The 26,775-nt window shown below is 37.4% G+C and overlaps 1 protein-coding gene across 9 annotated transcripts; it reads left to right on the top strand.

Moving 5' to 3' along the window:
• The first annotated feature begins 2,935 nt into the window (after positions 1 to 2,935).
• Positions 2,936 to 26,775, top strand: CEP83 (centrosomal protein 83). Of its 9 annotated transcripts, none has more exons than XM_015627731.3 (17): positions 3,474 to 5,283; positions 5,720 to 5,802; positions 7,216 to 8,888; positions 9,253 to 9,403; positions 10,681 to 10,773; positions 11,070 to 11,201; positions 13,690 to 13,941; positions 15,192 to 15,323; positions 17,020 to 17,134; positions 18,563 to 18,707; positions 18,840 to 18,989; positions 19,643 to 19,718; positions 20,853 to 21,010; positions 23,797 to 23,926; positions 24,839 to 24,942; positions 25,606 to 25,786; positions 26,472 to 26,775. In XM_015627731.3, exons 3-17 carry the CDS (start codon positions 8,740 to 8,742, stop codon positions 26,652 to 26,654), a joined length of 2,151 nt encoding a protein of 716 aa, XP_015483217.1. In that variant the 5' UTR covers positions 3,474 to 5,283; positions 5,720 to 5,802; positions 7,216 to 8,739; the 3' UTR covers positions 26,655 to 26,775. The 9 variants fall into 9 exon arrangements, with proteins under 9 accessions (XP_015483222.1, XP_015483221.1, XP_015483223.1 ...); XM_015627732.3 differs by having other exon boundaries at positions 3,474 to 5,802; positions 7,216 to 7,359; positions 8,635 to 8,888; XM_015627730.3 differs by having other exon boundaries at positions 3,474 to 5,802; positions 7,216 to 7,405; positions 8,635 to 8,888.

Below are 26,775 nucleotides of genomic sequence, written 5' to 3'. Positions count from 1 at the left end.
TGTTTTATACAATTTTAATGAGTTGGTACTGGTCAGGGGAACATCCTTTTCCTCTGTAGTCATAGACACTTAGTGAAAAGACAGAAGATCAGCACAAAATACTGTGCTGTACCAGGCTGAAGAGGAAAGTGAAGAACACAATGCTTGTGTGGTCAGCAGCTCCTTACAACTCATCTGTCTGAGTAACACCTTAATAAACTGCCCTAGGCTTTATATGCACTGATATCTTACATGCTAAAAATTGTACTCTGGTTCTACTGGGCTTAATGGTAAAAAAGCCCTCTGAATTTAACTGCACAAGACTTATGATAGCACTACGGCACTTAAAAGCAATTCTGTCTTTTGACTTCGTAATGCAAAAAATATTCATTTTCTCAGGCAATCTCCCCATCACAATGTATGGTTTAAAGTCTCTTATCACAAACAGCACACTACTTAGTCACAAACATCTCTGCCACAATTGCATGGGATGGTGAAACTATTTGGATGCTTGCAGGATCTGCTGACTCAGATGAACAGAGCTTGTACTCCCAACTCTAATTCCCCACTTGGCCTCTATCCTGCCAGTCTGGATTCAGGTCAAGGTGACATAGACTAAGCATGGATTAAACTACAGGTACGACCAGCAGCATGTGTACATAACAAGAAAACCTTCTCTAAAGATATGCCACTGTGCTATGGGAGCTTGAGGATTTATCTAATCTAGCAACTATTTTCAGCTTGCTCAACTAAGGCAGCAAAGAAATCTAAATGAGCTTTCAAACTCAAGACTTTTTCTGACCATACTTACTCGGTAAACTCCAAAGACTATCTGCAAAATACATTGAAATATTTTCCTGGGCTTCTCTACATATTTTACAGCTTTTTATACATTGCTTTCTTTCTGTGAAGGTGAACCTTGCTGTTCTGTGAAATGTTGATCTACTCAGAACTAATATAATATGACATTTAAAGAGTCACAAACAATCTCTAATACTGTTGATCAAAAACTGTAAGATCTCTAAATGAAATCTCTTTACTTTTACCCAAGCCACAGTGAACTTCAGGTGTCCCTTAGACTTTAGTTTTTTAAATAAACTAATGAGACCTGTAGCTGCATAGATTTCTATTTTTACAAAAAAAATCCTGCCTGTGTTGTGGGAGATGTTCCAAAAAGGGGAGTTGGCTACTGTTGGAATAATCCTTTTTTATATAAAGGTGTTGTACATATTTCCTTTATGTACTGAGTTAGAAGAGAAGAAAAATCAAACCAACCCCAGTATGTGATTCCTCTCTCTCCCCAACAGGATGGCTTCATATTTATCTCTCCCTCATTTTTTTCCCCCGTATTTGTCTAGTAACATTTAAAGTCTTCATTTTCTAGCTGTTTCTGCCTCTTGCTGTCCAGATCCTCTTTCTCTTTCTGCTGTGTGCATTAGCCCCACTTCTACCCTTATAAGCTCTGCTTTCTATTCCTCCTTTCTTCAGACATTTCCTCTTTGTGCCCTTGAACTTCATCTTGATTCTTGCTTTTTCTCTCTTTCCTGGTACTCTGCAAGATTCCCATGTGAGTCACTACAGCAGCACTCCTTTTAGCAGAGGTAGGATGGTCACTGTGATGAAGAAGAGTCCCATTACCAGCCACACTTCAGAACTGCTGGCCATCAATGAATAACTGGAATGATTTGACTCAGCAGGTCTCAGAAGGAAACAAGTACCCTTCTCTGATCAATGTGAAAAACATTGAGGCAAAAATAAAGTAACACAATTTCTACCATCTTGAGTTATCCTCTCAGAAAAAGATTACACATTGGGAATACTTAATAATTATTCCTTAAATTATCTGGCAAGAGACACCCAACCCTGTCTGTTGATTTTAGTTACCTAATAATTTTAGATTTTGTGTTTTTTTGCTGTGTCCCCTGCTGAGCTCACACTGACTGATCAAGAGTCTCGGTGTCATGTTTCTCATGTAAATGAATTGTTTTCCAATAGATTATAGCTATGTAATCCTGCTATGAACACTAATGGACACTAATTGAACCAAAGAAGGAGTCTGTGCCATTCTACCATTCCTGTTAATGCAGCTGTAAAAGGAAGAAAGACTTCTGTTTGGTCTTAGTTAATATTTGTAGAGCTGATGGGGGGGGGGAAGCAAATCTGATACAGAAAAATGAGAGTGCAACTTTGTAACACTTCCTAAAAAGATTTCTTTGCAGTGTAAAACTGTTAAGAACTATGTCTTTAATGTTCAAACAATTTTTTAATCAAAATTTGCTTCGAATAAAAATTAATTTTTAATTCCTTGCAGAGTTTTGTGGCGTCATTGATTTCCCTATAGATGTACATAGGTATAGATGGAATACTGTTGATATTTCACTTCTAACACCGCGACAAGTGCAACAAGCACATTAACCTGCACAGGACAGGTTCTGTCCGCACAGGCAGGCTGACAGAAGCGCTGAACTCTCGCCACTGTGGCTGCGGCAATCACGGATTTACACCTTAATTAGCTGGCAGCCACCTCTGGGGAGCGGCTGCAGCTGCCATCTCCAGCTGCTGGCAAATGTGGCATTTGGCTTCGGGGTTTTTTGTCACTTTTTCTTTGGGTATGTGCGCGTGTCATTACCAATGCCCACCTTCTAATATACTAATTGAAAACAATTTTGAATCTTATTAAAGCGCTGTTAGCTTTATTAGAGGAATGTCAATACCGATCAGGACGTTCAATCTCTTGCTTCATTCAAACAGATTTTAGACTGAAAAATGAGGACGTTTAGGAGAACGTGGTGTTTACAGTATTTCAGCCGCTGGTAGCAGCCGATCTGTGCGAGACCAGCGGCCCTGAGCCACACCCGTACGCCGAGTGCGCCCTGAGGGCTCGCCCCGCCATTACTGAGCCCGCCCGTCTCCCCGGCAACGCTCCCGGCGTGCCCCGCGCGCCCCGCCGGCCGGCGTCGCCGCTGGCGGGAGGTGAGAGGCGCCATTTTTAAATCGCTCGGGCTGGCGGCAGCCCCGCCCGGCTGGGCTGTGGGCGGGGGTTCGGCTGGCTGAGGGGGAGCCAGCGTGTGCGGAGGACCGGGCTGGAACGGGGGAGCCGGGTTGTGAGCGGGGCCGGACTGTGATGGGGGCTGGGCTGAGCCGACCGCGGCCCTTCTGCGTGCGTGGGGCCGCATCTCTTGGCGAGCGGGCGGGGAGGCCGCTTGGCCTCTGCTGGGGCCCCGCGCTCTGCCCTCGGCCCGGGCCGTTGTTGAGCGCGCAGCCGGGACGGGAGAGCCCGGCGCTCTTCTGTGCCCGCTGCTCCGCCTTCGGGAGCAGCCTGCTGCGGCCTCTGCGGCCTGCTGCGTTCGGGATCGCCTGCACAGTTCAGGGGCTCCTCCTGCCTCTGAGCTCGCTGCAGACTTTCGAGTGTTTACGTTTGTCTGCTTTGCTTTCCACCAGCGATCCTCAGCCGCGTTCGATGTGAGGAAAGTTATTATTTTTCTATGCTTCTGGATATGTGTCAGCTGTGTTAGTGTTTTTCCTCTGACCGAGCTCCTACATCCATAAGTCAAAAAACTTTACAGTAAAAAGGTCGCAGTGACTTAAGTGGCTCGCTTGGCCATTCATTTGATCTTCGTCCACGTACTGTAGTGTATATAAAATCATGTTTCTGCATACAGGAGGTGTGAGATATGTATGCTAATGTGAAACCTATGCCCTCCCTGAACATAGCGATTTTCGAGTCAACATGAAGGGGAAGTGATTTTTCTGAAGAGTTTTGTTTGTGGGCTATAGCTGTATTTGCAAAACGCAGCCATTTGTATGCCCGAGCAGAACTTTGAATGAGATTTTAGTGAGTGAAAACTTGTGTGCGTTTGAACGTTTCTTGCCATGAAAAAAATGGAAAACATACTGTCTGCTCTTGAGTACAGCTCAATTTATCAGCTGTAGCTGCCATTTAAAATTCGATTTGATCAGTCAGTTTGACTTGGTAGTGTATGTGGCTAAAGCACAGATTTTACCCCTGAGTTGAGAGAGAACCTTGTTTTTTTTCACCTAATAAGTAACTGGATCTGTAGTATAATCAGAAACTGAAAGGGTGATACCAGGTGCCGTGTGTAGGGATGGACACCGCAATAGTTCATTGTTTCTGAAACTTTTACCTTGAACAGTGTCATGGAGGGAGTGATAAAAGCTTGCATGAGATTGGTATCTTCTGAAATGCAGCTGTTGTACAGATATTCTCCAGTATTTCTGCACTTAGGTGCACAAAAGTGTTAAGTGTTTATTTTCACTGGTTCTCTCCAGTAACATCTGAGCAGTGTCTAGGTTATGGAACTCTCTGTAACAAACGTTTCCCTGTTTCTCTTTGGTTTTGCTTCCCTAGTTTTTGTTTTGGTTTTTTTTAAGGTGATTGCTTTGGCTGTTATAAGTTGCTGATGACAGATCAGTAGAACATGGACTGTTAAAATGTGGTGTGCTGACACATTTCTCAGATAATATAGAAGGGGGTTTGGCGTTCTTTTGTTACACACTTGATGTTCATGAGAAGTCTGATCTCTTAGGAGTATGTTGTATAGTTGTTTAAGATAAGATTTGTTTCACTGAATTGTGACTGTCTAAAATCTGGGTATTTAGTCTAAAGCTGTGATTTTGTGAACATCTGAGCTCTGTGCTGTGCCAGCTCTCTGCTCCTGAAAGGAGAAAGGCTTGCTCCTCCTCCTGTCTGTTTACTTGGCTCTTTGTTCCTTTCCCCTAGCCTGTACCAGCTGCCCACTTGCACTGATGATGTCTCTTGCTGGATTTTTCCATGAGCTCGTGTGACTCACTGACCTCACAGAAAAACTATTGAGTGTCTTCTGCTTGTTTGAATGTGTTGGCTTCTTGAGTTAAAACAGTCCATGAAGGGGTCTGATGAATGACAAACACAGGAATGGGAATACAGAAATGAGGAATGGAACCCTCCCATTCCTGGTGACAGAGAGCTTTTGTGTTGGATTACACTTTTGCATTGGTTCATTATCTGGTCTTACTGTGGACTCTTGAGCAGGGAGGAGAAGGGGGTGGTGTTTGAAGAGTTGTTTTCACGAGGCTGTGCTTTCCTTGAGTTTTTCACTCTTTCAGGCAAACAGTTCATTGTTTCAGAAGATCTTGGTTAATTCAATTAGAAAAAAACGAGCAAATAAAGAGGTCTGGAGTTGTGGCAGAAGCAAGCAGAGGAATTAGACCATGAATTGTGTGAAGCAGCTCTTTGATTTCCAAAGATTTTACCAAGAATTTTACTGCATGAGCAAAACCTGGGACAAGGCTAAATACTGCCAGGTGTTTCATAGTTAGTTGCAAAATTATATTCATTGTATCATCTAGCTGTTTAAAACCGTGTTCAAACATGATAAATTTAAGTGTTTTGAGTATGGCTGTGGTATGGAAAAGAGAACCATGTGTGAGTTATGTATGGCACTCAATGGAATTACCAGTACATGGTGCAGTCATGTCATTTGGTTATGCCAGGTGAACAAGAAGGAAGCCTTGCTGTTGTAAACAAAATGCCATAAAAATCCATATAAAGAAAAAAATCATATTGATATATCGTATTTTTCTCCAAATGCAAGTATTCTCACTTTTAAGAGCTTGTAGCAAAGAAAAGGCTAAAATAATATCACTGAAATAATTTTTCAAAAAAAAAGCCCTTTCATGATGGGCAGCTATAAAGAGGAGAGATGGATAGTGGGTAATTCAGCAGTGTTCCTTTCTTTAGGAGGAGAAATAATTGGAGAAGAAAGGCAAAACAAAGGTGATTCTTGGAAATGTAATTGATTTACTCCACTTAGCTATTCTACAGTAAGTATTGCCATTTTATCTATAGAGTGTGCATTTCCTAGGTTTCAGGACCCTGCACCAATGCCTTTATATTTATACCTGTGTAAAATTATGTTAAGGTTTCATAGTATGAATTTGGGGTGACTGATAGAAGTTTGCAGTTTGGCAGCTTGATAAAATTCGGCAAATAAGTAGATGTTGAATTAAGTTTAGATATGATGGTAGATTTAGTTTCTTTAAAGTATGTTTTATGCTTCTGCACCTCTTGAACATGTCTCCAAGAGAGGAAGAACCTAGTGTTCTTTTAAAGTATTTCTCAAAAATTATGGGGGTAGTCTTTGTGTAATTTTGAAGATTATTTAAGGCCTGCTCACTGACTGTGAGCAACTACTGATAGCCATTAGCACAGAAGAGATTCTGGTTGGTAATATACTTTAAGTATTTGTATCCCTAAATGTTGTTGATTATTGACAGTTTACTGCCAGAAATTATTTTATGATGTGGGGAAAAGAACCCCAAAACAAAAAAAGACTTTTTTGCATGTGAATAGGTTAAATATTACAAATTGCTCTTTGTGTTTTTGAGGAAAGAGCTCTCACGAAGTAATGAAATCTCTGTTGTCTGTTTCACAGTTGTCACGAGGAATGCAAATCATGACATTTGCCGCTAGATGTCCCTGCAAGCCAAAACAGTTTTGTTTCCTTAAATGCAACTTAGGTTTTTGCAGTCTGGGGCATTGTTTTGTCAGCTGTAATTATCTCCCTCTCTTTTCTCCTTTTATCTTTTTCATGAAATCTTCATGCATATTAATACATGGCCAGGTGTGTGTCTTGCTTTGTAATTTGTGCACTTTTTGATAGTAGCAAAAGCTGTGAGAAGAGAATATTTTTCTCACCTGCAGCAGCTTGGAATAGAGAGTACAACAGGCTGTGTTTCTGCTTATCTTTTGGCTGACATGCTTTCAGAACACATAGTGTTTTCTTGGTGTCTTTGACTTTGTCTCCATTATGCCACTTCAGAAATACTTCTTAGTCAAGTAAGCAGCAGAATTCAGACCTGACTTCAAATGCTGTGTTCCTAATTCTGAGCTTTGGTTTACAGTTTGATAGTTTCATTTAGCATCTGTAGCACATGAAAGCAAAATACTATTGCCTGTTGTGGTATTTTTGTTGTTGTTTTGGTTTGTTCTTTTTGTTTGTGGGTGGGTTTTGTTTGTTTTTAATAGTGATCATGTTAACCCTGTTGATGTGCTTAGAAATTCTTAGGGACATACTGCCTTTAGTTTTCCCTGTGTACCAGAGCTTTCTCTCCTCTCACGTGATTTATTGTCTTTAGCATCACTGACTTCTCCTCCTCACCCAGCTGTTGTTTTACCAATTAAAAATGTCTTTATATTAAGTTTAAAAATCGCTGTTTCCCTTTGTTTCTCAACAGCCAACAAAACTCAGGGATGAAAAAGAGATTGTATTGATTAGAAGGGTCTTGAGAACTTACGTCATTAATGTTTGATATTGGTTGTGCGTTTAGGACAGTCACAGAGGAAAATGTTCTTTCTTCTGATTCTCTCAGCAAATTTGGGTAAAGCAGAATACACACTTGCTGTTGCTTTTCCTACAGTAATGTTGTAAGTGGTAGATTTTTCTCTGACCTTTTCTCATTTTAGCAATAGAGGAAGAAAAAATGGGAAGAAAGTCTTACATTTACATTTTCTTGACATTATTGTGTCTTAGTGGAATGGGTGTTTTTTTCCTATATGGAAGACAGGCTTTCATCTTGCTTATAGTTCAGGGGTTTATAAAATCAAATTATAAGTGTTTAAGATACGACCATGAAAGGGTGCAGTGGTAGAAAGTATACATGCAACTGTGCATGGCAAGAAGGTGAGGTATTTGTAGTGATGGTAGAGATTTGTCATTGTTTCTGTTTGAGTTTTACTTTGTACAAAGGTGCACTTTGCACACTGCAGACATGGACTTCTTAGGCATCAGTCCAGCTATGCAAAAAGTTAAAATTGCAGAGTAGTTGTTTTCAAAGCTTTGTAACTTTCTAAAAGTCAGCTACAGTCCTCCTTCCCCCAGATCCTGTAGAAGTGTCAGTAGTGATCAGATTAATACCTATTGCTTCAGATATCAAAAATCACTAAGGAGGCATATTGGAATACTTCCTTATTTCTCAGGAACTCTTGATTTACAGCTTCCCTCACACCAATCTGATATTATCACATTTTGCAAAAGTCTTTCTGGAAAGGTCACAATAAACCATGAGATAAGCTTTGAAAATAAGGAAATGATGTATTTCTGGACTGAACTGTGGGCAGCTGTCTTCCAGGCTGTCTCTGATACCTTAACTCTTTTCCAGAGAGGGCTTGATAGCAATTCAATAGAGAATTATCTGCTTTTCTTCCAGCTGAAATACTTGTGTATATTGATTAATACAGCCTGTTAGGATAGTGTAACAGACTTTGACTTTAATAAGTAGTAAGAAAAGCTGTGTGTCTGCTGTCTGTGACCTCTGCTTGAACTCTGATTAAAAAGGCATAATTAGGATATCATAGTTGGAGTCTCAGTGTATAGCATAAGTAAAAATAATGTAATCTTTCAGAAAATAGTGCTTGTTGTTATTTTGTATTGACTCAAGTGACCTTCATGTTTAAGTGTACTCTGCTCCTGGAAGGGCTATTACTTCTCAGGGCAAGGCTGCATTAACAGAGAAGAGTTACAGTTTCAGTAAATGTTTATAACCTGTGTTACAGCAAAATCGGGATTCTTCTGTACTTAAAGCAAAAGCAGTGTGTGAAACTTTTGAACTGTGAATGTACTTGAATGCTAATTACATGTCCTTGTATTTGTTCAGGTGTCTTGATCTTCTGAGATGTCAGTGGAAGGAGTGGCTGGTCTTGTAGATTAGTTACACATCAATCTTGTCTTCTCCATACTCATCGTGAACAGTCATAATAAAATGGATGGTTTGGGCAGCCTTCTTCCTCCTGTGGGTGAAAGTGGTGATGCAGCTAATTCACAAGAAATACTGAAACTTTTGATGGATGAAAAAATGCGAAGTGAAAACCATAAAGCAAATTATCAAACTCTAAGGGCAGAACATCTGAGGTACATCAATTTAAACAAGTTTCTCTCTTTAAGTTGTTAAAAGGTGCAGCAAAATGTTGGAAGGGATTTATTTGTATGTGTGAGATGTGTGTTAGTTATTTCTGTGTGTGAGGACAGATTTGAGTGTTGTTCATGTTAGAAAACAAACAATTCAAAGTACCTTAAGACATTGCAGATAATGTTTCCACAGTATTTTTATGCTTGTAAGTATGGGATAACTTTTTAATGTATTACAGGAAGAGTATAGTAATAGCTTAGTTCTTATTTGGTATTAGTATGTTTGCTTCTGTATGTGAATCTTTTGAGCTTTTAATGTCATACTTTAAAAGGTGAATATAAAATAAATATGTATTTTATCTTTCAGATTACAAGAGGATTATACCAAAACACAAGATGAACTGAAACGGTCATTAGTTGAAAAACAGACTGTACATGACAAATTTCAGCAGCTTCTTGCTGACTTTCAGGAGCAGTTGCTGGCTAAAACACAAGAGCTGGAACAAGTGAAGCTGCAGGTGAGATAATTTACTGGAAGGACTTAGTATGTATTTCTATCCTGTAGTAGGGCCATTCATATTTTTTCTGTTAATGCAGCATGCATATACCCAGTTTGGATATATTTCAGATGTCTTGAAATTCACCCAATCCATGTAATGGCTCTTCTCTAGAATGACTATGGGTTGAAATTACTGTTTCCTTGTTTAACTGAATCATCCAGATCCTGTTGTTAGTTGCTGTGTAAAACTCTCAGTCCCTATCTGTGCTTGCTCTGCTGTTAAGGGGGCAATCATCTGCATTGGAGGGTAACTTAGGTGCCTAAACCTGTTAGGATAAGTGGCTAGAAAAATAGATATTTGTTTCTCTTCATGATTACAGCTTTCTTGTTTCTATTTCTTAAAAAATCCCAAACCAGAATCAAACAAAAAGACTCCTCAACATTTAAGATAACTTGGGTGTCACTCTATGTAACCACTTGTTTCCTTAAAGTAATGCAGGACATGTTCTTAGGAAATAAATAAAATCTCTAACCAAAAGTTCCCAGACTCTGAATGGAGGAGATGCACCTCAGAACCATAACTAGAACTAGTTTCCAGGGACTTCAGGATACAGATAAGTGAAAGACAGGTAGAATAAATAAGAATATATCACAGTTGTGGATAAAATTTTTAGTTTTAAACTCTGTTTCTTGGTAGATAGTTTGCTGTGTGAACCATATCAAGAAATTTTAACAAAATACCATGCAGAATGGAGCTTAAGGCAAGGAATCTTTCTTGATTATTCTTTCTTTCATTTAAACCAGTGCCCATGTATCCATTGGAGAGCACACATCTGTTTTGCAAATAATTCTTTGGTGTTGCTCATTTTGATCTTTTTGGGTTGGTTCACTTACTGTTTAAATTAGACACTAATTCTTTATCTATTATGTGAGACTGCTTTCCTTTCCCCCATCCCCCACAAAGGAGATAAATCTCTTGGCAATTCAGCCTGAAATTTTTGTTGCTTCTACTGATAAATGCTGACATTCAAAATGCTTCTGTTATCTTCCTAGAATATTTTTTAGTTCATTAATGCATTTTTTTTTTGCTTCTGTAATTACTATTGAAATTTCTTTAGAAAAATTTCAATAGTAATTAAGAAAATAATTAATAATTATTTTAGAAAATAATAGTAATAGAAAATTAAGTAGAATTCCTAAAATTGTATTTGAAATACTTTATTCCTGGCCATGTTACCTATCACAGTGTAAATAACTGAACATGACTAATTATTTGTGATATTTTTCTCATTGAAGGTGCTAACTCCTCAAAAATTAGAACTGTTAAAATCAAAAATTTATGAGGAATTGGAGTCTCCTATGAGAGAGCGTTATCAGAAGCTCGAAAATGTAAGTCATAAATATTGAAATTTTATTTCATTTAGAGCAGTGATTGCTGCTTTATAGTTGCTCCTAAAACCTTAGGAAATTAAAACTGAAAGGGGATCAAAGTATGACATTATTTGTCTGGTACTGCTGTCCCAGGCAGGGAAGGTTGAAATCCTGGAAGAGGGAGGAGGTGGCACTCAATTTGTCAAACATCACTTATGAAACGATAGGAACATTGCATAGACATTTAAAGGAAATAAATTTGAAAACTTTTAATTTGGGTTGTTTTGTTTGGTTCTTTTTTTTGTGTAACTTAGGAAGTAGAAAAATACAGAACACTATATAACAAACTTCGTTATGACCATACATTCCTGAAATCAGAATTTGAGCATCAAAAGGAAGAACATGCACATATTTTAGAAGAGAAGAAAATAAAATATGAGGCTGAGGTATGTAGACTATTATAGTACTTAGAAAGTATCTCTGATAAAGCTGCTTGAACATTGTGGAACTATTGGTACTTGAAGGGTTGTCAGTTTGGCTCCATTTCATGTTTGTATCTATTCTCTTAATTCTCAAAGCACTTCTGTGACTTAGCCTAAGGCTGCCTCTGCAGATTTGTTCAGTGATGGCTTGCAATATTATTTGTGCTATTAAAAGTAAGAATAGCTTGCTTTCTGGTAAATGGCTGCCAGTATATTTACTTAATGCTATTTTTAATCACATTTGTGATGGAATTGGTGACATGATGCTAATTTGAAATTAATAAATTATCTGAGTAACTAATGGAAGTTTAGACTTTAAATTACTTATGTGGCAACTTATCGAGGAAGATATTGTTTATGGCAGATAAAAGTACCTTTTGCAATGTACCTGTCATGAGTTTGGATCAAGATGGCAATAATCAAAAGGATACTGAAAACTTTGGTAAAATTATTTCAATTGTATTAGCTCTTGAAGAAACCATTCATTCATTTCTTTGGACTTTCAAAAGTGTATGTAGCTAAGTAAATTGCCAGCTTATTTATGTTTTAAATATATACAGCATTGTAAATGAGTTGCAGATGTCATTTGCATATCCATTTAAGTATTTGTCTGGAAGCATATATTCTAAGATGCCAGATTTGAATGTATTACTCCAAACATCAGACACAAATCAAAGAAATCATCACTTTCAAAATCAATCCAAGTTTGTAAATGCAGTGCATTAAAAACAGAACAGTTGTCCTTCCTGGAGCTAAACCCACATGCTGCTTTACAGCCTGCCTCTCTCATGGGCTTGTTGAGTTTGTGCTAGTCCTGCAGCTAATTAGCACACTTCCACAGAATGAAACTACCTTGAGCCCAGGGCACAGTGTGATCTGGTTTCTCTCAAAGGCTTTTTAACATTCCATGTCATTTTGCACAAGGAGGCTATAAAAACATCCTAATTCTTACATGATGGCTTGGGCATATCATGCAATTGAATTTCCTCATAAAAGGCATTTGCTGAAGAAATCAGGTTTGTTCATAGAGAATGCTGGTGAAACTTTTAAAAGGACTGCAGCAGATCAAAGTTTGGACTAGTCTCCAAATATGGAGAGAATTCTTAGATACCTTCCTCACTCTTTTGCACCCACTATTACATTCAGTTCATGTCACTTACTTTGAAAGATAACAATCTATGTATTTTTCTATGTATGGATCTATTCAGTCTGTGTCACTTATTTTGAAATATAACAATCTACAGTCTCCAGATTGGTATGTACCTTTTGAACTACCTTGTGAGAGAGAGTTGGGTACTTTTGCTGTTGTTACTGGGTTTTGGTTTTGGATTTTGGTTTTGGTTTCTTTTGTTGTTGTAGTTGTTTTTGTTTGGTTTTGGTATTTTGTTTTGGGGTTTTTTTGGTTTATTGTGTGTTGGGGCACAGTCATGTTGGCTGTCTGGAGTTATTAGCAGATTTGAGTCCTGTTGTATTTATTATATAATTTATTATAATTACAAAATAGTGGAATCCTAAGGTAAGTTGGAAGAGACTCTTTCTAGTCCAAGATCCTGCTTAAAATATTGAAGTGTAATGAGACCAGTTTGCTCAGGTCCATGTCCAGCCAAGTCTTGAACATTTTCAAGGATGGGGATTCCATAATTTCTATGGCAAGACTCTTTCAGTATTTAACCATCTTCATGGTAAATTCTTTTCATAACACCTAACTGGAAATTGATGTGTTCCGAACTGTGCCTGTTGCCTCTCTTCCCATCACTGTGCATCTTCTCTCCAAGCTGAGCCTTAGCTTTCTCACCTTGTCCTTATTTGTCATGTTCCCCAACCCTCTGAATACCTTAGTAGTCATCTGGACTTGACACAAACTCCAGATGCAGCTTTACCAGTACGGGAGGGAGGACAAAGGATCACTTCCCTGGATCTGCTAGTTAACCTTCTGCCAATCTGCCAGGATTGAATTGGGTGCTCTGCTGACTAATGTTTAGCTTGTTGTCCACTAGGACCCCAGATCCTCTCCATGGAGATGCTTCCTAGACAAGTTGCTACAGGCCTGTACTGTTGCATTGGATTACTCCATCTCAGATACATGACTTGTGCTTCTTGTTGAAGAGGACCCAGTTCTGTCCATTCCTTCAGCTTACCCAGACTCTTCTGGATAGCAGTTCTGCCTTCCAGCAGATTGACCATTTCCCCCCAATTTGGTGTCCCACTCAAGCTTCCTGAAATGAGGACAAGCTTGCTAATGAAGACATCAGTCAGTATTGCACTCTGTAGTGCTCTCAAAAAGTCCACACTAATTACAGGCATTCAGGTGGTATTGTTTTGAATTTCCTGCTCTAAGCAAATTAATGTTTAAATGTCCACTGCTTCTATTTTCTGAATTGTTAACTGCTGTAATTGCTGACCCTAACCAATGTAAGAACTTTTTATTTTTCTGATTAACAACTATCATCAGATTGCAAGACTGGATAAAGATAAGGAAGAACTCCATAATCAGCTGCTTAGCATTGATCCTACAAGGGATAGTAAACGTGTGGAAGCACTTTCTAGAGAAAAGGCGCAACTGTGTCAGAAATTAAAAGCTTTAGAAGCAGAAGTAGAAGAACTAAGAGCAGAAAGACACAACTGTGTTGTGCAAGCAGAAAATGTTCAAAGAGTACAAGCACGACAGTTAGCTGAGATGCAGACCATGATGAGATCTCTAGAGGTAAGACTTGTTTTTTTTATTTTGCCTCCCTATAGAGTGTAGTAAGAATAACACTTGGCCTGACAGAACTGTCACTGAAATCACTGATAATCTTGCCATTGACTCCACAATTTGAATTTGTACATTTCAGATTTAAAATCAAATTGTAGTTGACTGGGAGTCATGCACTGCCAGTTCAGCTTTGGCAAGTCTCTCAACTGAGAGATTCTGCTAAATGATCTCCTTCCCAAATAAGCAAGTCATATCTGTATTTGTAGTCAGTAAGAAGGTCAGCACTTGCCACTTAGCTGGAGCTAGAAACCAGTATGTTAATAATCTGCTGCAGTAAATTCTTTATTCTTTTCAAAAATGTCACATGACGCTCCTCTCTTTAATCCTTTACTCATCTGTCGTCTTTTTTGCTTAGCTATGCCTCGTCTTTCTCCAACATGTTACTGCAGTTGTTGTTTAGTACTTGGCTGTTGCTCTCCCTGTTGCTCTCCTTGGTATTTATGGCTTGTTGCACTTTTCCCAGGATTCCATTGTATTCCTCATTCTCAGATCTTCTGTCAGTTCTTGCTACCTCTCTAGGTAGCGAGCCTTTTCATCTACACTCTTTGCACAGTTGCAGCATGCAGATAGATGGTTCATTTTCTTTTTTACTATTATCAGTGCTGTATACCTTAGTTACAAAATGCTCTGATCTCAACTTAAGAAGTGCTGTAATCTTCTTAGACAGCTTTAAAGAGAGCCCCACCGAAAATGAAAGTGTTCAGAAAAAGGAAGGTGACATCGTATATTAGATTACCTTTTTGATATTCAGTAAAGATCAGGGTCTATAATAGAGTGATTGCATTTTATTTCCTCTCCAGGATGTTAATTCTTCTGTCAATATAACTGCATAGGCCAGCTGATTACACCTTTTTGAGCACCATTTGTAGTTACACTGTTTACAGCCCAGTAATTTACTGGTAAGCACACCTGCTGCCTCCTAACCAAGTCAGATTACCATCATCCCATATCAAGGAGGTTTGAAAATGGGAGTGATTTTGTGTAGGAAGTGTTAGTAAAAATAGTTGTAACTTTTGATTAAAATTCAAGACCCTTGTTGTATGGGAATATATGGTTGAGCAAAGATGAATATTTATATATCATATTATGTATTTTAACAAGTCAGTAGTATCTGAAAACCCAGACCAATCAAATATTTCAGATGAGTAACAAGAGGCAACTCAGCTCCAAAAATCTTAAAAATACTTCCTTCATTCAAGGCAGAAAAGAAGTCTGCTGAACTACAGGTTGGTCGAATTGAGAAGGAACTGCAGACAAGTCATGAGCAAAACATTCTCTTAACTAGCAAACTTCACAAATCTGAACGAGAAGTCAATTCCTTAGGTGCTCAAGTAAGTACTTTTATGGTATCTGAAATATAGTTTTCAGATCCTTTTATGGTTTTCTGCTTATATTTTACACTAAGAATAAAGTAATAATGTCTTCTGCTGTGACTTAAAATAGGTACGGAGTTTTTCCTTCAGTTTCAGTTAAAAGACAAAGAATATGTGACTTTACAGGAGAAATGTCATAACTAAAAGTATCTCTAAAGATTGAGGTTATGTTCTTATTATTCCATCTTCTAGGTCTTTTTCCTGAACAGAATGAGATTTGAAGTGGTATCTTTATATTCATGTTTTTTATGTTTATGAATATAGCTAGCCTTTAGAGCTTTAAACTTATCTTTCTACTTTTTTTTTATTTTTTATAATGGACATATGGCTTCTGCAGATCTTAAAAAGTATCCTCTAAATGGGCTGTGTTAGCTACAGGAAGCAAGCTGCATTGGAGTTACTTGTGGAGATTTAGGTTATATTAGAAGTGGGGTAGTGACATTAGCATAGCCTTTTTCTTGGGCTAATGCCAGCATAGCTTGTGCCAGAAACATTTTGGTACGGAATTACGTCACAGCATTTTAAGTTGACCATTGTCCTAAAATATATTTGAGTAACTTTGTTGGCATCAGTTCTTAGAGGTTTTGTTCCAAGTTTATATGCTTTTATTTTCTTTTGAGATCTTTTTACAGTGCGTATTTATGAGCTAAGTGTTTAATTTTGGTCATTCATTAAAAAAAAAGTTCTAACTTACCATAGGAATAGGACATAGCTATACCACTATTTAAAGCCTCTTTATGTAATATGACATACTTGGCTCCCATGCTAAATAGGAGGGGAAAACTTCTGTTAAACATTTTTCAGTTGTCTCTCAGAATATATAGAAGATAGTTATGGCCTTTATTTTTTCTGTCAGCTGGTCTTCTTTGCTCCCCTCGAGAAGCAGAACAAAATAAAATGTTCCAGTGGTGTTTCTCAAAGGGGGGAAAATAGAAGCTTTACTATATTAACCTGCACCTGCTTCCGTTCCCACTCAAACCTGTTCCTGAACATGGTTTGTCTTAGGTGCATGTGTTTGTCTTCTGGATTTTTTGCCTTAAAAAAGCCACCTTAAATCTTTTCAAGTTGCCCTGAAATGTTATCAACGTCATACATAAGCAACTAAATCTTCTGTGTAGTTATATAATAAGCTACTGTGTCATTCTTAACCTTTTGCCACTTGTATATGCTAGCAGGTTGTAATTACATTTGTCATTGTGAATGGATTTTCATTATAAGTGCTTTCCTCCAGATACTTAATTCGCATTGACCGTGTAATTACTGCGTTCAAATGCCTAAACTATAGAAAGTTTCCATGCAAGCAGTAATTTTCTTTGATTTGATGTTCTTAAAGCTCCTACTTTTATGAGGCCATTTGATGTGTCCATAGAGTAGTATTTGATTTAAAATGCACTTTAAAACTATGAAGAACCTGGGTTTTGAGAAGGTAATGTAGCACTCCAGGAGGCCAGGGGGACTATAAGTAGTTACCAAATTGAAATTACTTGGGGAAGTAGTTGGTATTCTGGCTTTGTGTATCACTGTTTTGATTTATTTATGGAGATTAAATTAAATTTTATTTTAACTTGACTCTGCGGTATCTTTAGTCAGAAGTGAAGTAAATAAATAGAAATTTATTATAGTTTATTTGATGTTGGTTTTTACTAATTCATAGGTAAAGGAACTTAAACATTCACATAAGTTGGAAGTAACAAATGTCAAACTGGAGGCAGCAAGAGCAAAGAGTGAAATAGAAAGAGAGAGAAACAAGATTCAAAGTGAAATGGATGGTAAAGTATGAAATTATTTTGTAATTTCATCTGTTTACTTATAGTTAGAATAATACAATTCTTTTTTTCTCTGAACACTCTCCAGCAGCCTTCACCTTCTGCTTCTGGTCTAGGTCATAGATCTGACAATTCACTTGGTATTTGAAATAATTGAGTTGTTTCACTTGCTCTACTAGGCAAAGAACAATTGAGTGCAATTTTTCATTTATGTAAATTAGTGCATTTGTGACACAACTTGAGCATAATCTGTTTCAAATTATATACTTCATATGGTTATTTTTTCTAAATTCTTGAGTCTTTTATAGTCTGCTTGAAGCCTTATCATGCCACAGAGCTTCAGTGGTTGGGTTATTTTTTTTTTGATTTTGTGTCTGTGGAATTGGAATCAATTCCATAAGGCTGCCACATGAAACAAAATACAGTACCTAGTTCATTCTTTGAAGGAAATAGGCATTGCTCTAAGCCACCTGATGCAGCCAAGTATGTAGGCAACTTGAAATAGCCTTCTAGAGTGAAAAGCCCAAAACTTTCTAGTACTAGTTGTTTAAATCACTAAACAGCTTTAAAGAGAACTGTCCTCAGTGATTTGCCATAGCCCCAAAATAGTACCTTTGTCTTCCTGAAATGTTTCTGTTCACTTACTTTAATTTGCCAAGAGCAATTAAAAAGTGGTGTTTTCTGTATTGACAATATACTTACAGTGTATTGCAAGCTAAAAATGTTGAGCCCTATGAAATACAAAACTCAATATAGACAAGATTTAAGTTAACCTGAACATAATGTGGAATTCCATTTGCAACTCTGAATTAGCTAAATAATGAGGAGTCACTGTTAGAGAATGTTGGCTTATTTACCAGTGAACACAGGTGTCAGTTACAAGTCTTTAATTTGTGTCATTTGTCCCTGCCTATAGAGTCATAGTTTTAGAAATGTCTCACTTGGTAATATAGGTGGATTAAAATCGGATTTGTTGTAGCCCAGTTACTGATTTCACAGATAAGAAGTTATTGCTTACTGTAAACTTTTCCAGAAAATGAAAATTTTCTTGCTTAACCTTTGCATAGCTATTGTGGAACACTTTTAAAAATTTTTAAATCCAGACACAATTTTTTTATAAATTGCTCTAGAGTTTAAATCTGTAATAATATAAACTGTTTAATTACTTTTGTTTAAAGTAAGAAACTCTCATAGACCATGATTCCAGTATAATGGTTACTTTTCAAAAGTCTTGGAAATACAACTGTTACAGTAAGAAAGGCCTCTTCTGATTTTCTTGTGTTTTGTTTTTTCCCCTTCCCCCATTCATTCTGTCATTTGAATTGAGATTTTTAGTTCCCTTTTGTGAATTTATAAAGTTATTTAAATATGGGATTTCAGCAGGTTCTTATCAATAATGACATATTTAACTTTTTTAAATGTATAATGCAGGATTGCTGTCCGACAAGGAAATTCTTACTGCAGCTGTTGAACGTCATAAAGTGCTTTTAGTAGAAAAAGATCGGGAGCTAATTCGTAAAGTGCAAGCTGCCAAAGAGGAAGTTTTTGACAATATTGCAGCCTTACAAAATGAAAAGTATGTCTATTGATTTCCTCCTCAGCTTCTAAAAGAGGACTGTTTTGTGTTACTTTTTAAAATGTCAGTCTTAACTAAACACTTCTGGCATTTTGTAATGGTTCTTGTGTGCATAATTGAATAATTTCTTAGGTTAGAACTCGAGAACAGACTAGCTGATCTAGAGAAGATGAAATTGGAACAAGATTCTTGGAGACAATCTGAAAAGGATCAGTATGAAGAGAAACTACGTGCTGTGCAGATGGCAGAAGAATCTAGCAAAAAGGAGCTGCAGCGTTTGCGGTAGTGTGGCTTTTCTAATCTTAGCACAAATTTCTCATTTTTCCCCCCTTAATGTCTTCACAGTAGACAGAATAAAATCTTCCTATTCATAGATACAGAAATCTTCATTATGAAATGTTTGTTATAGTAGATTAAACAAAATTATCTTTTGTACTATGTAAAAAAGAGCACAGAATTAAAAATTGTTTGAAAAGATAACACTTTTCGTCCAAACCTTTAAGTGTTATTTTCAATGACCATTTTCAATGACCAATGAAGTAATAATTTGGCAATACACATTTGTTAGAACTGGTTTAATGCTGGCATAGCCCCAGTGTTAGAGTAAACCATTTCTCTTTTCACAATGGCACCATAGCAGCAATTGGCAAGCTGTGACCCTAATAAGATGTTTCTGAGTTGGTTATTATGGCTGGGAATTTACTTGGCTTACTGTAGTTTTTATATGAGGGTCAGGATGATAAAATGAATCATACTCTAAAAATCTTATTCCTATGTGAATTCTAAGAATGAATAGAAATATATTTTTAATACTTTTTTAGTTAAATATTTATCAGCCCTTCAAATAATGCTATTTCTGTCAGGCTGATTTGTCCTTATTTGTAGCATCTGTATTTTGATTAGATAAAAAATAAGGATGTCTTACACAATTTTAGATTAAAAATTCAACAGCAAGCTATGCAGACAGAAGAGCTGGAAGAAAAGAAACGTGAAAATGCTAATCTGAAACAGGTAAGGTTTATTGCATTGTAATGTTTTGTAGAGAAATACGTTCTTTCCTGTAGTTACCATGTTCTGTGTTTGAAGATTAGATTGAATTTTTAAGGTGCCTTTTTGTTTTTTTTTTCCCCCTGAGGGACAAAATGTGTATTTCAGATATTTAAAGGAGAAGTGTTCAGAAATCAATCGTGCTTTCCTGGACCTCTGTAAATGGTTTACAGCTTTTTGCTTCATATGTTTTGTGGGTACCAGGAATTTCAAAGCTGAATGTTTATAGACTGGTATATTGAATATGGTTATGCATTATTTAACTGGAGATTCAGTTGCCATGGAGACTTATAAATTGTTTCTAGGTAATGCTTTGCATTTACACTGCATCTCTCATCTGAGTTTCTTCAAGTGTTTAACAGATGTTTCATAAATGAACAAACTAGTGTAAAGAGGTATATTTCGATTGCAGAGTCAATTGATGGCAGTATTGAAAATCAAACTTTAACTCCTGCTTGCCTATGATGTTATTTAGTAGGTAGTAACAATAGCTGTGCATCAAAATACTCTGCAACCTGTGTGCATTTGAAGTTCAAGACAAATGTTTTTTACCTCCAGAAATCAGAAATTAAGGGATATAAGTGTCCATGTGGGGGGATGAAAAGGGAAATGATCATTTCTGTAAGCTGGCTGCAGAGGTTTGACTTTTCAGTGCTTCCTTGTTTCGTGAACTGACTGGGGCCGTCACTGTAATGAAAATAACAGGCTGTAACATGCTGTATATTATGAGACAGAAGAGCCTGGATAGCTCCACAGCTCAGCTACAAAGTATTTCATGGTCCTCCAGTTCTGTTCAGCCCTGGTGCTGAAGCATTGGATTTCTGAAGTTCTGGGGACACTTCAGTGACAGAAGAGTCCTGCCTACCTTTCTCATTTTAACTACAATAGAAACCTTTTGTCTCATAGTGATTTACTGTCTGGAGTATCTCAAGCTTCTGCAGAAACTGCTGAGTAAAGAGAAAAGAAACAAGTAAAAAAGGCTAATGACAAGCTAAAGCTAGTTGATGCTTCCATTTTGCAGTGTCTCAGTATCTCAAAATCAATTGTTGCTTATTTGCATACCTTTGAAATGGAAAAAAATATTTTTTGTTTTGGTAGCAAATAGATGATATCCAACTCCAGCTTGCCTCACTTTCTCAATCAGAAAATGATTTGCTGGAATCTAATCAGAAATTGAAGGAAATAATAGAGAGATTGAAACAAGAATGTCAACATGCAAGGGCTCAGGCAGAGAAAGCTCAACTGGAAACAGAGAAGTAATTTTTTTCTTTTGGCTTTGCTTTTCATGTTCCTTGTGTTCTGCTTATGTGGATTACTTAACTGTGGATTGTAGATCCTGAATAAAGTGAGAAAGTTAAAATGAACAGGAAATATTGGACAGTTGTAAAAAATGGCCGTATATTCTGTGGCATAGCATGTATAAAAGCTTTCCTCGTGTCAGCTTTAAAAAAAGGAGTTTGTTTCCATTCCTATCTGTTAAAATTAATTATTGATTAGTGAGCTAAACTGCTTGCATAAAATGAAATTCCACTTATACTGAAGTAAGTGTCAAACTTCTATAGGTATAAATGGATCTAGAGTTTCAGACAGTTCTAAGAGTGTTTAAGCTGTGGAAAGCTTAAATGAAAAGAGCATTCAGGTATTGTAATTGTGTGATAAGGTTCCATGGTCCCAGTCAGTATGTGTGAATACTTCTTTCCCTTTCCCACTAGCTACTTTTAGTTGATGTGAGGTAAGTAAAAGGTTATGGAATATCTTCTAGTTCTTCTCATCAAAATTAAAAATAATCACTTTCCTTTTTTGCATAAGCTTGACCGCATACCATCAAAGTATGACAATAAATGGTGAAGGAAGCAAAGAAATGATGAAGGAAGCCAAATTTTATTCAGATTCCACATAGAAATGCACACTTTCCTGGAATTTAAAGATTAGTTTGTCAGTCTGAAATGGCTTTTCAGAATTTCCTAGTTTAGTAACCAAATATGTGTCTAACTTGTACTACATTATTGTGTGATGGGTGTTTTAAAAAGTCAGTGTCCCAGATTAAATATAAAACTTCCAAAGTGTGTAATGTAACTTCCTTTTGTTTTGCTACTAATTCCATCTGTTTTGCTACTAATTGGTACTGCAATTGCTATGTTGTCATTAGTTTAAGCAGTGCTTTTCAATTTAACATTTGAAGATATTATTGCATTTGGACTGCAGAGTATGTCAGTAGCACATTAAATAGTTTGGATGTTTGCTTTAGGGAGGTGTACTCACATGTGGAATGAGATCCTTGCTGTTACTTGAATGAGGCTGTCACTGTCATTTGCATATTTATGCATCACAAAACAGTCAGGACTAGGTTTTCCTGAGAAGGCAGTGGAAGGGACTTATCAGTCCTCAGAGATCATTGTACAAGTATGTAGATACTGAGAGATGCACTAAGGCTGATACTGCAGAAATGAAGCAACATTGTAGCCTGCATGTAAGTCCTGCAGGTCTGTGCCACTGCTACCCTGGGAGCCTTGGATCATGTTTCCATTGTTTTTATGAATCTGTGTGATAGGACATCCTTCCTCTGTTCAGTAAAGTCTTATGAGCTTGAACACCAAAAAGCTAAGTTGCACCAAAGCAAGAGGAAGTGAAGTAGGAACTAAAAGATTAGAAAACTTAAGATAAAAAGTTTCAGATAAATAAAGTAGTGCCATTGAGTATAAGTAGGCAAAGCAGCTGCATGTCTGGCTGTGTCAATCTTAAGCTTTAAATGAAAATGGGAAAGGAGAAAAAGAGCTGAAGGCAAACTCTGAGACTTATACAGATCAGAGATGGGCTCAAACAGGTACTTGTTTAGCATTTTGGGAACAATATTAGTGGCATTTAGACCAGCCAAACAACAACAACTGAAAAACCCAAACAACCTCAAGAAAGCCTCACACCCAACTCAAGCATTTTTTAACCATTTCCTTAGCTGAAATCCTTTTACTGCTAAGCAGTGCTTGTCCAAAGTGCTTTGGTTCCTGGGTACCTAGTACAAGAGTGAGGTATGAGCCATGCTGCATCAACTAAAAGAACCATGACAGGTGACATGTGGGGCAGGACTCTGTTTCCCAAATGAGAGTGGATGACGTCCAGTACTTCTACTGTGGGGAAAGAAGAGGTGGTTTGGTGAGAAATTTAGGGAGATGCATTCAGAGTCCATGTAGGGAAACTGCATCTGCCCAGGACTGGAGTTCTGTGGATGCACTAATACTAAGCCTTGGTTTTATTAAAATCTGCTACACAGAATCTCACCATTTGATTTTAATTTTTAACAGTAATGTAATTAAATATGCCATTAGTTCTGCTCACAATGCAGGTAGCCCAAATGAACAAGGCAGCACAGAGAAAGTGGCTCCTTTCCTATACACTGCTAGAGAACACAGCCTAATTTTAGTGTGTTGTAACCGTGCAAAAGTCTAAACAGATAACATGTGCCATTGGTAGTGTGTGTTCAGCTGGAGTATTGTCTTAAAACCATATTAGTGGGAGCTTCCTGATGAGCTGGTGTTTGTTCTGGTTGGGAGCATGTGCTAAGCAAGTCTGTTACAAAGACTTAGTAGACTCTATAGAGCAGCACCTTGCTTTCCCAAACAGAGAAGGTAGTTTTCAACTCTTCTGACAAATGATGTTTTGAACAGGTATCTGCTCTTGTGTTCCAGTGTGATAGTCTGACCTGAACTGAGGAATTTTCTCTGGGTAGTTTATAAGCATGCCAACCCAACAAGGCACCAACAATTAGCTTATTGGAATCAGTTTTCAAATTTTCAAAATTCAGAATTTGAGTGCAGTATTAGTTTGTTCAAAACACCTCATGGTTGAAGAAATCCTAGGATAATGCATAGGTTCAAATGTCATAGTCACAATTGGAATGTGAACACAATCAAATTTACATCAGATCGTTTAAGTATATAAAAGTAGGAGTTGTGAAAAGATGTGTCTATTTTAAGAGCCTTAAGTCAACTGAATGTGCTGCTTTGTTTGTATAACCTCATAATTTTTTAACCTGATGTTTCCAAAGGACTTCAGAATACCAACGTATGGAATGGCTGCAGGAGAAGCATATGCTTACTCAGCACCTCACAGAGTATGAAGAGAAATACAAGCAAATGAAGAACAAGCTATGTCGAGCTGCTGTTGCTCAGAAAAAGGCATGCTGTCTCTTCCTTTTTGAATGATCTAGCCTGTGTAAAGTTTTACTTTGTTGGCCAGCTAGAATTGTTTCAATGTTAAGAGTTCATTTGCAGTTTACTCTATATAATAACTAAATATGTTGGGTTCTTCAAGATTAGCATAGAAATGTAAAGAATATTACAGCCAACAATTTTGTTACCAAAGTATGCCATCAAAGACTTTGTGAGGCTTTCTTTGCACACACGTGTGCATTGATGGTTATTTAACAGGTGGACCCCTTGATGATGGAGGATGATGTTTCAGATACTAGACAAATGATGTTCTGCTTTTCCTTGATGGAATATTATAATTTTATTTCTTCTCCTAAGCTTACTTTTTATGAAATAATTTGAAAGGAAAGGCAGGTTGCTTGTAAAACCTCAAGACTAATTAGCATTGTTATACATTGAACATAGGTTATGAAATGTACCAGTATCTTTTAAGGTCATGAAAAGTTAAGATCAATATGAGGGGGAAAAACCCACAAACAAACAAAACAAAAAACCCAACAAACAACAACAACAACAAAAACAAACAAAAAAACCCCAAAGTAAGTATACTTTTTTGGTTATGCTTATATTCATTTATACATAGTCATTTAAAGGATGACTTGTGATTCTTAGATACCATTAATGTTTGTTAGTACATCTGGTCACTGACTAACGAGTGACTGGCAGCTGTGCCTCTTTCATTCAAAGCTAGGGATCATTTCCCATCTCTTCTGCTTCCCAGCATGGCAATCTCAGCACCTTCAAACAACACAACATCTCTTAAGGAAGGAAAATCCTATAAAGGGTCACAGCTTGAAGCCACATAGATTATAGATTTAATTTTTACAAGATTTAATCTATTAAGGAATTACTTAGCTGTTTGAAACATCTCATTCACAGAGAAAGACTCTCAATGACAATAAACAAAGGAGGATGCGTGAGAAAATAGAACTTTTGGAAGCCAAGATGGAAGAACTAGAAAAAGAAAATCAAGTGTTAAATAGGTAATTAATTTGCTTTTTCTTAGCTTGAAAAATTACATAGGCTCAAGGTATGACTTACAAATATGAAGTATTTTTGAATATATGTGTTACCTAGATTAGTACTCAGAGTCCAGTCTAATAGCCTTTACAGCACTAGAATTCTTTGAATAGATTCTGTTTAGGATGGGCAGCTGAGAGCTTGTGAGACAACTGCAGGGCTGTCTCTTCAAGAAGAAAGAGAAAAAAATACCTGATAGGCACAGTTGCAGGAATCCCTTTAAAATAAGGAAGTGAACGAGACTTCAGAATTGCAAGAGAAAAAGACATGGCATCCTCTTTCAAAGATGAAGTCCTGGTTTTTCTCTCTTCATTGAACCCCTGTGGAGGGCTTGACTTGAATAATTAATTTACTGTGGCTTCTCTGACTCACTACTGTGAATTGTATTAAAAGCTTAATTTATTTTATGTAAACTCTAATCTGTAATAGAGCAGATAGCTAAATATGTAGAGGGACATTTAGACAGGCATGTAGGCAAAAGAATATATACAGATCTACTTTCCAATTCTTCTGTGTAAGAATAGGTAGAAACTGGGGGTGTTAAACAGCAGAGCGCTTGTGGAGAGCTTTGCTGCTGTGTTGGGATAGCAAAGATCTTGAGCAATAAGAAATCTGTAATTTCCTAGACAGAATGTTTCCTCTGAAGAATATGCTCGCCTCCAGAAGAGGCTAAAGGACTTGCAGCGTCGGCATAATGAATTCCGGAGTATAATTCTGAATCCTGACATTCCGTCACTCAATCCAGTCAGCATAGCGCCATCGTCTGCCTTGCCTCCTGGGCCTGCAGCGTCCTTCTCCTTTCTTCAGGTGGTGATATATTACAAGTTGTGAAAATAATGCAGCAAAAGAGGGTACTGAAACAGTTCTTTTTACTGACCTTAGTTTTAAGGAAGGTGTATTTCAGCTTTGAACAGAAGTAAGAAATATTGAGTTATCTAGAGATGTTCCCTTTGTCGCAATAGGAGGGTGTACTTGAAAGACAAAGGGTATGTTACAGAATGTAACAACTGGGTAGTTTTAAGGCAGTTCTCCGTACTTTGTCCTTCCCCTCAGAGGCTTTAAATGGCTCTTTCTGAGCAAGAAATGCTAGTATTGTTCTCACACCACGGTTTCAGTATTACAAAGCAGTATTGCTGCTCTTGATTTCTTGTGTAGTTAAAAGTGTCTTAGGCTGAGCTGCTGAGGGTGAAAATCTCTCTGGCTGAGGTTGACCAGGTTGGCTTTACAGATTCATGATTACTGAGACCTCAGGTTCGTGTGCTCCTTCATCTGGGAGGAGGAACAGCTGCAGATGTATTTCTTCCTGATGCTGTTCATCTAGAATATCAGAACAATACCCATGAAACACTAATGAGTAAAATTTAACAAAAAAGGATGTTTTAGACTTACAGTTTTAATTTTCCTTAAAGAAAATGAATGCATTGCTCATTTTGGTCCCTTGTAAGTGTGCAAAATGTAATAAAGCCACATTTTTATTCTTTTTAATTTCAAGGAGGAGCAGCATCAAAGAGAGCTTGCCCTGCTTGGCAAGCGGTTGGAAGAACTAGAAACCAGACAAAGAAAACAGCTGGAAGATCTTGGACCATCTAGAGAGCGGGTAATGGTGGGGAACGGGGACTTGGCAAGAAAAAAGATCACTGGAGAAGATGAAGCACAAAGTGAGGACTCTAAATAAAATCTGCACACTCTTGATGCTGTTAGCTTTCAATAACTTATCCTTTGTACATGCTTTTCATATTTTGCCAAAAACATGGTTGTATGTGCCTGAATAGCATAAAATATATTCTGCATAGTTA

The sequence above is a fragment of the Parus major genome, chromosome 1A (assembly GCF_001522545.3).
Source record: "Parus major isolate Abel chromosome 1A, Parus_major1.1, whole genome shotgun sequence".
In the NCBI taxonomy this organism is placed as follows: Eukaryota; Metazoa; Chordata; class Aves; order Passeriformes; family Paridae; genus Parus; species Parus major.
The sequence above is the reverse complement of the archived record's forward strand: the minus strand, read 5'-3'. Positions and strand labels throughout refer to the sequence as shown.